At 52.2% G+C, this 7,500-nt stretch overlaps 3 protein-coding genes across 4 annotated transcripts in view; 1 reads left to right on the top strand and 2 right to left on the bottom strand.

Annotated features, from left to right (window-relative positions):
* The window catches only part of ggcx (gamma-glutamyl carboxylase), a 6,270-nt gene extending 4,436 nt beyond the window's left edge, over nt 1-1,834 (top strand). The window contains exons 14-15 of the mRNA XM_086151668.1: nt 1-115; nt 842-1,834. The exon at nt 1-115 is cut by the window's left edge and continues 90 nt beyond it. Coding sequence (XP_086007794.1) covers nt 1-115; nt 842-986 — 260 coding nt within the window. The 3' untranslated portion in view covers nt 987-1,834. The remainder of the gene's footprint in view (nt 116-841) is intronic.
* Nucleotides 1,829-5,590, bottom strand: snx24 (sorting nexin 24). Of its 2 annotated transcripts, XR_015106552.1 has the most exons (8): nt 5,199-5,430; nt 4,300-4,383; nt 3,676-3,780; nt 3,446-3,540; nt 3,313-3,342; nt 3,104-3,168; nt 2,678-2,842; nt 1,829-2,518 (listed from the first exon to the last, which is right to left on the bottom strand). XR_015106552.1 is itself a non-coding variant. In XM_086151670.1 (7 exons), the coding sequence occupies exons 1-7, from the start codon at nt 5,265-5,267 to the stop codon at nt 2,772-2,774; spliced, it is 519 nt and encodes a 172-aa protein (XP_086007796.1). In that variant the 5' UTR covers nt 5,268-5,590; the 3' UTR covers nt 1,829-2,771. The 2 variants fall into 2 exon arrangements, 1 of the variants encoding a protein (XP_086007796.1); XM_086151670.1 differs by having other exon boundaries at nt 1,829-2,842; nt 5,199-5,590.
* A 697-nt stretch (nt 5,591-6,287) lies between these two features.
* The window catches only part of loxa (lysyl oxidase a), a 5,455-nt gene continuing 4,242 nt past the window's right edge, over nt 6,288-7,500 (bottom strand). Inside the window, exon 7 of the mRNA XM_086151666.1 lies at nt 6,288-6,785. Coding sequence (XP_086007792.1) covers nt 6,779-6,785 — 7 coding nt within the window. The 3' untranslated portion in view covers nt 6,288-6,778. The remainder of the gene's footprint in view (nt 6,786-7,500) is intronic.

Consider the following 7,500-nt stretch of genomic DNA (forward strand, 5'->3'; position numbering starts at 1 on the left):
GTCTGTTCCTGAAGAGGCAGCGCCGCATGAAGGAGGTGAAGAAGCGCAGGGAGGCCGGCGTGATGGAGCGGCTGGAGCGCTTCGCCGTGAAGAAGTACTACAGCGTACGGAGAGGGTGAGCACCTCCGAGGAGCTTAGACCTTCTACCAACAGAGGTCTGGACGGTCAGGGGTCGTGTCAGGAGGAAGGACGCTTAGATGTACGGGTGAAAGTCCAGGTCTGAGGAGACCATAGATATTTTAGAACCTGGAACACGTGGAGGTGGAGCTATGTCCTGGGGAGGAGAGGGTTGGAGGTCAGTGAGGGTGTGAGAGGGACCCAAGAGGAACGAGCAGGGGGTCCTGAAGGTCAACAGTCCAGAGCAATGGAGAGGGTGGAGAAAAGTGTTCGGAGGCATCGAGGAATACTAGAGCAAAGGTGGAGAAGATGGAGGTGAAAGCAGCCATGGAGACACTGAGAAGAAGACAGAGGCTGCAGAGATGGAGATGTGGAGGTTCTTCTTTGGAGTGAGGTGGACAGAGAGGATCAGGAAGGAGTCCATCACAGGGAAGGCACACGGTAGATGTTCCGGAGATCGAGTCACACTACGATGGTTTGGACGTGGACAGAGGAGGGATGGAGAAGGTCTCAGAGAGCTTTATGGATGGAGTGAAGAGGACAGGAAGGTGGTGTGAGAGGAGAGGTTTGGATGGAGGCGGTGGAGGGAAGGAGCAGCACAAAAGAGATGATGGTTTTTAGATGGTTTATGTTCGGGACGATCCACAAACAATGACACGTCAGCGTTCCAGAGCAACGGAGGTGGTCTCAAAAACATCTCCGCTCACCTTCTCACCGGCTCCAGGTTCCTGTTCACCGCCATCGCCGTGCGCAACCTGGTGGTGGGCCTGCCGGCGCTGGAGCAGCTCACCAGGGAGGTGGCCTTCGCCAACATGAAGGAGCCTCAGAGCCAGGCCAGCCAGGAGGAGGCGGCCCACAGCGAACTCTGACCTGTGTGCGTGTGTGTGCGTGTGTGTGTGTGTGTGTGTGTGTCCATCCATTGGCCTCCTGCAGGCCCACAGTGCCCCCTGCTGCTTCCCCTGATGTAGACTTTTCACAAAGCCGGTTCCTCTGGTTCCTGAACGCATGGTGAGGCCGTTAGAAGGAACCCTAGGAGATGTTCCATCAAATGACCTCCTGCACTGGCCTGAGAAGAACTGAGCAACCTTTGGGGGTTCCTGCCTGTCTGTGCTCCAGCACCTGGGCAGAAGAGGCAGCCAGGAGGTTCACCTTCTAAATAAGAATTTTCCAGACGTCGCCTCGCCACAGGAACGTCAGCAGACACAGAAGGTCGAATGTTCACATCTGGTCAGGAGCCTCACGGCGGCGGGCAGAAGTTGAAGCTCTGAGGGAGCGGAGCGAGATCATCCGACTGCTGGAGAAGAGAACTTACCTTGAAGGCTCCCAACACCTCAGGCTACATGTCCCGGCAGGTGGCCCGGGTCCAGGCCAGTCCTCTCCACCGAGTCTCCACCGTCTCCACCGGTGGACTCGGCCAAAGCTCACGAAGGTTCACACGGAGATCGCCGGCCCATGATGGAGGTCTTTGCCGCAAAGGAGTGGAGCAGCTGGACCTGGGCGTCCAGAGGCGTGAAGGACTCTGCTCCTCCAGCTGGAGTCTGGGTTTGGAAACCTTTACATTTCCTGTCTAAAGGATGGTTACTGTTGGGAGAAGACCTTCTCCCTGAGGAGGACCTCCATTAGCTTCTCCTGCAGAGGTTTTTTCAAGTCTTTTGTAATTCAGGGGAAATTCAATGACCCCGTTCTTTTGATTACAATAAAGGAGTCGGACTTTCAATCAGGGTTTTATTGGCGTCAGTTTGTTCACACAGGAGGTCGGAGTGACGGGTCACACAGTATTTACACGTATGTGCGAGTGCACGGACCCCAGGAGGTCCCTGGTCAGCCGAGGTCACGCCTCCACGGGTTCCAGTCTCCGGTTAGTAGAGTTCACAACACCACCATAGTTGTAGTTTTTCTAAAAAGAGACAGCTAGCGAGGGACCGAGCGAGTTCGTATTGCACAAAGACGGCGTGGCCTTTCAAACACCGGCCCGCCCTTCACACTGTGTGTGTGTGTGTGTGTGTGTGTGTGTGTGTGTGAGAGTGTGTGTGTGAGTAATGAGTGTTATTACTGGTACTAGAGTCAAGATACTGGCCGTCATCAACAGATGACCCTCACCCTGGTCAGCTGACTGAAAGAGGAAGTGTGGAGTTCCCGTTCTTCGTGTCGGCTGAGTCTGGCTCAGTTCTGCACCCCGTTGGCCGGCTGGTTGTCCAATCAGAACGCGTGTTGCTGCTGGTGCTTTGATGGGCCGCGGTCGTTGATCGGGGCTTCATTTTTACGGCCCAATGATGAAAAAGGTGAAGAAAAGGTCGAGCTCTTTGCTCGACGCTGGTATCGACCCCCGGACGGGCCGCTCACGTCGAACAGGCTCCGCGGCCTTGTTGACGCTCGGAGTAGGAAAAGCTACCTGCCGATTCTGAGTGCCAGTTCAAATATTAAGTTCAAGTTAGTGGACGAGATCCTTCACATGAACCGCCGGCGTCACGAAGCCTCAAACGCCGGCTCCGCCCCTTCAGGGGAGACGCCATCACTTCAAGAGGTCTGGTCAATAATGTGCATTTGATGGGATTCTTGCCTGGTGAAAATTAGAATGAGGTTCTGCGTTCCTTCGCTCGTTCTCCCCGGAGGACCCGACGTGGACCACCGAGCTCCTCTGGCCGTCCCACGCTCTACCTGGGCTGCAGGTCGGAGTAGAAGACGCCGCGGAGGACGCCTTCGATCACCACGTTCGAGAAGGCGTCTGCGAGGAACCCAGACAAAGGGCTGAGGAGGAGAAGGACTCGGAGGTCCAAAACAGAGACGCAGCAAAACTTTGGACGTTTCAGCGACGGTTCTACACGTCTAAAACTGCTCTACTTCATGTGCAGGTCCTGAGAACTCACTGACCTCAGATCAGCAGTTTACATTCATCAAACTGTGACTTTCACCTCTGCTGTGCGTCTTAGTTTTCTGATGAAGTTATTTCTGCGTTGTAAATGATGCGAGCAGCGCGAGGTCTCACCGTGAGCACAGGGCAGCAGGAAGGGGTCCCTCAGAAACAGCATCACCGGCCGATGAGACAGTTTACTGGACAACACAGAGATATACAAAAGAAGGTCACTGTGTGTGTGTGTGTGTGTGTGTGTGTGCGTGTGTGTGAGGACGGCGTGGCACTGCAGTGACGGAGGCCCGATCCTTGGTGTTGGTAACTTCCGTCCCCGGGCGTCTCACCTGGACTCCTCCGACTCCGTGTCCAGCGACCTTGAGGGGACGAAGGACACGTTCAACCAGAAACACCACAAACACCAGCCGGCGAGACAAAAGGCCGGCTCCATCTCGGGGAGGAGCTCCGGCCGGCGCTCACCCGCAGCTCTCCGTTTTTGGCACGGAGGGAAAATGGCGGATGTTCAGGAAGTCCAGGAATATCTTTGGAAGAGCCTCGTTCTCCATAATGATGGTCTGTCGGAGCCGCAGAAAACAAGGGCTAATTACTACGTGCACGGCAACAGGCACACAGCCTGACCCCGGTGACCCGGCTGGGTGGAGCATTCTGTGTGTGTGTGTGTGTGTGTGTGTGTGTGTGTGTGTGTGTACCTGCAGGTAGAGCTCCAGGCCCTGCCTCCGCTGCTCCAGGACTTTGGGGATCCAGTTCCTCACGTGTTTGGAGGGAATCTCAGGAGGTTTAATGCTCTTCTTCAACTGAGACAGCAGGAAAACAGTTTATGTGGTTGTGTGTGTGTGTGTGTGTGTGTGTGTGTGTGCGCGGATGTGTGTGTGTGTGTTGCAGCAGCAGCTCTCGTCTAGTCACTTTCCATGAAGTGATCTCACTCACCTGGACCTGGAAAAATTTGTTTTCGAAAAAAATGACCTTGAATTATTGACTTATGGGCAGATTCTCTATCTCTAGAGGCCTTCTATCCATCCATCCATCCATCCATCCATCCATCCTTCCGTCTATCCATCCATCCATCCATCCATTATGATGGAGGTCAGAGACAAGGTTTGAAGGACTGCAGAGGAACCTTCCCTAATGTGAGGGACGGCGGCCAGAAATCCGTCTCTTCCTCCCTCCGGCCACTCGCTTCCTCGGGACAAACCGACGGCCGATCAACTTTGACGATCGGCATCTAAACCGGCTGCTTTTTGACAAACCGCCGTCGGTACGTATTTAAGAATCGCAGGGTAAATGAGAAGAGTCCGTGAGGTGGTTGTCCGTACCATCTTGTGCAGGGCGTGGAACTCGCTGTAGCGTTTCTCCACGGCGTGCTGCCTCCCGCTCATCAGCACCTCGATCTTGAACACCTGCAGGAGAGACGCTTTCGGGTCAACCGAGGGTTCGGAGCGAAGGGAGCGAAGGGAGCCGCCCGGCCCGGACACCCCCTTCACCTACAAACCCGAGCAGAGGAAACGTCTGATGACCCGGCCCCCCCCCCCCACAGGAAACATCTGGAAATAAAGTTCTGCTCCACCAGCTGTGCATTTAATCCTGGAACACACTACTTTCTGTAGTTTCCCTTTTTTCTTTTGGATGGAAAGAAAGATATACACCTAATTATTACTACTACTATTTCTACTACTACTCTTTCTACTACTACCAGAACCACCATGACCACCACTACTACTACTACTACTATTACTATTACTACGACTACCACCACTACTGCTGCTGCTCTGCTCTTGTTTTGGACCTTTAAAGGTTGTTTTTTGGTGTCATATGTGGTCCATGTGGTGTCGGGCGGCACATGTGTGTGTCCGGTGCAGCGGCACATGTGTGTGTCCGGTGCAGCGGAACATGTGTGTGTCCGGTGCAGCGGAACGTGTGTGTCCCCGGTGCATCGGTGCCCGTGTCGCTCGCACGGTGAGAGCAGCCTCCGCTCAGGGTGCCCGGTGTCGTTGCCGTGAGCAGTGGGGCGGGACGGAACGGAACGGAAGTTCCCGCTAGAACCGGAAATGTGGCGGGAATTGTTGGCGCTGGAGGACAGCCGCGGGACGCCCCGAGCGCCCGCGATGGTTGGCGGCTGAAAAACCGGTGGAGACACGGCGGTTCGTGGTCGAGGCCCGGCGGGGACACACCGGACGGGAGGCCGGAGGCCGGGCGGCGGCGGCGGGCGTCTTACCGTGAAGCCTTTCTCCACCGAGCTGTTCTCCGAGCGGAACGACGGGATCGACACCCTCACCGGATTCATGCCGCCGTGCTTCTGGTGGAATATTGAGCAGAAAAACCACCGGCTCTCCCTGGCGTGCGCGCACACACACACACACACTCTGCCTGACACAACACTCTTGCACACACACTCCCACACACACGCACAAACCCCGCTGGTCCTGGTCGCTCCGGCGTGTCCTCTGCCAACCAAACACGTCTGTGTGGATCCAGGCAGGGATGCGCTCAGCAGCGCCCCCTGGTGGCGCGGAGGGGAACGACAGGGACGGTGTGAAATCACGTCTGGACGCTTCGGGTCAGGAAACCTCCTCCTTTGCACGCTCACTTCTTTACTCCCAAGACACGGTTCCATGATCTTCACACAACACATGATCCGGACCCATCAATAAAAAATGCTCCTCTGTGCTCCTTTCATGTGTGCTGTGTGTTTTTGTTTTTTTCTTTGAAAATAAACTCGACCAATAAAGTGGAGTGAAATGATTCTTGTCCCCCCGAGACACGAATCTGAGTTTGGCACATTGTATGATCGCTTCATAAGGAAAAACACAAACCACTTTAATTGGAAACATTCTGATAAGGAGTCAAATGCGTTGAAATCAAACAGAGGGCTTTCAGGAATCAGATCATATACGTCAACGGACGCTGTGATTAATTGTGAACAGATATCCATAGTGCGGCCTATTATAAAACGTGCAAACATTCCAACGCAGTATTTACATCCTATTATAAGGAATGATAGCAGGATCTGCAGGTGTTTTCAGGGACTCACATAAGAGAGGCTCAAAAGAGTCACCGTTGGTGATCAGTTTTGAAGACGCCGCACAAATCTTGTGTTTGAATTGTTCGCCGGTATGTCCGTGACAAAGTGATGTCATCACTTTGTGTGGACGGCTAAACGAATCCTTTTCAAACAGGAAGGCATGAGTTGGCGACAGTCAGCCTTTTCTTTTCAGACTCAGCAAATCGCAACTGACTGAAATGTGTGTGTGTGTGTGTGTGTGTCAGACGGAGGGAGGTGTAATAATGAAGGAGACAGTTGTGGTCACTTCATATTGATCTTTGTCACACACGGTACAAAATCACAAACTATCTTTCAAGTACAATTTGGAGGAAAGACACTTTGCTGCATATAAATAGAACAAATACACTTTGGCTTCAAAAACGTGTCGCTGATATACTGTAAATGCTTAAACGATGAGGGCAAGCGGGTCTATGTGTGGTGGTCTGCTAGCCTAGAGCCTACTATTGTCTCGAACCAGACACGTGGCATGAAGAACAAGCGAGGAGGAAGGAAAGGTAAAGGGAACATGCTGTGGGGTTGGAGCGCAGAAAGGAGACGAGGAATAAGCTGCACATCGCATGCAATGACCTCCCGGCGCTTCCACCTTCTCTAATGTCAGACTACTTTAAATTATAAAATGCATTTGAAACAATTGTATTTTTTTTTTTTTCACTTTTTGAAAACACTCTTGATGAATACACTCTTGGCTGCAGTCCTCACTGTCAGTGACAGAACGCTGCACAGCGCCTCCATCAATACCTGGAGACACAAAAGACACAGCGACACGGTGAGCGCTACCCGAGCACCGAACATGGACCAACACACTCGCAGAGCGCTGGCCATAGTCTTTAGGGCACAGAGATAGTTTGCTTTCTGCTAGTTAGCTTAGCATGGTGACCAGGGAACGCACCGAGACGAGTCCAAACCCTCGCCAACGATGAGACGCCATGGCTGAGAGCTGCACTGTGCACGGAAAGACAGAGGTGGCTAACACTTACCATAGGCTACCATTTATTCTGCTAAGCTAACTAGCAGAGGGGGGCAACTCCAGAGGGGTCAGAACAGCGGGTCGCTGCCCATCTTTCGCCGAGAGCTGAAAACGTACGTCTTCCCCAAGCAATACCCTACTAATTGCACTTAGCATCCCCGAAAAAAAAAAGACAAAATGAATGTATGTATGTATGTATGTATATATGTATACCTGTATGTATGTATGTATGCATGCATGTATGTATGTATGTATGTATGTATACATGTATAACTGTATGTATGTATGTATGTATGTAAGCATGTATGTTTGAATGTATGTAAGTATGTATGTATGTATGTATGCATGCATGCATGCATGTATGTATGTATGTATGTATGTATGTATGTATGTAAGTATGTATGTATGTATGTATGCATGCATGTATGTATGTATGTATATATGTATGTATGTATGTATGTATGTATGTATGTATGTATGTATGTA

Source organism: Fistularia commersonii, chromosome 9 (genome assembly GCF_037954325.1).
Source record: "Fistularia commersonii isolate RoL2024-O1a breed Wild chromosome 9, RoL_Fcom_v1.0, whole genome shotgun sequence".
Taxonomy (NCBI): Eukaryota; Metazoa; Chordata; class Actinopteri; order Syngnathiformes; family Fistulariidae; genus Fistularia; species Fistularia commersonii.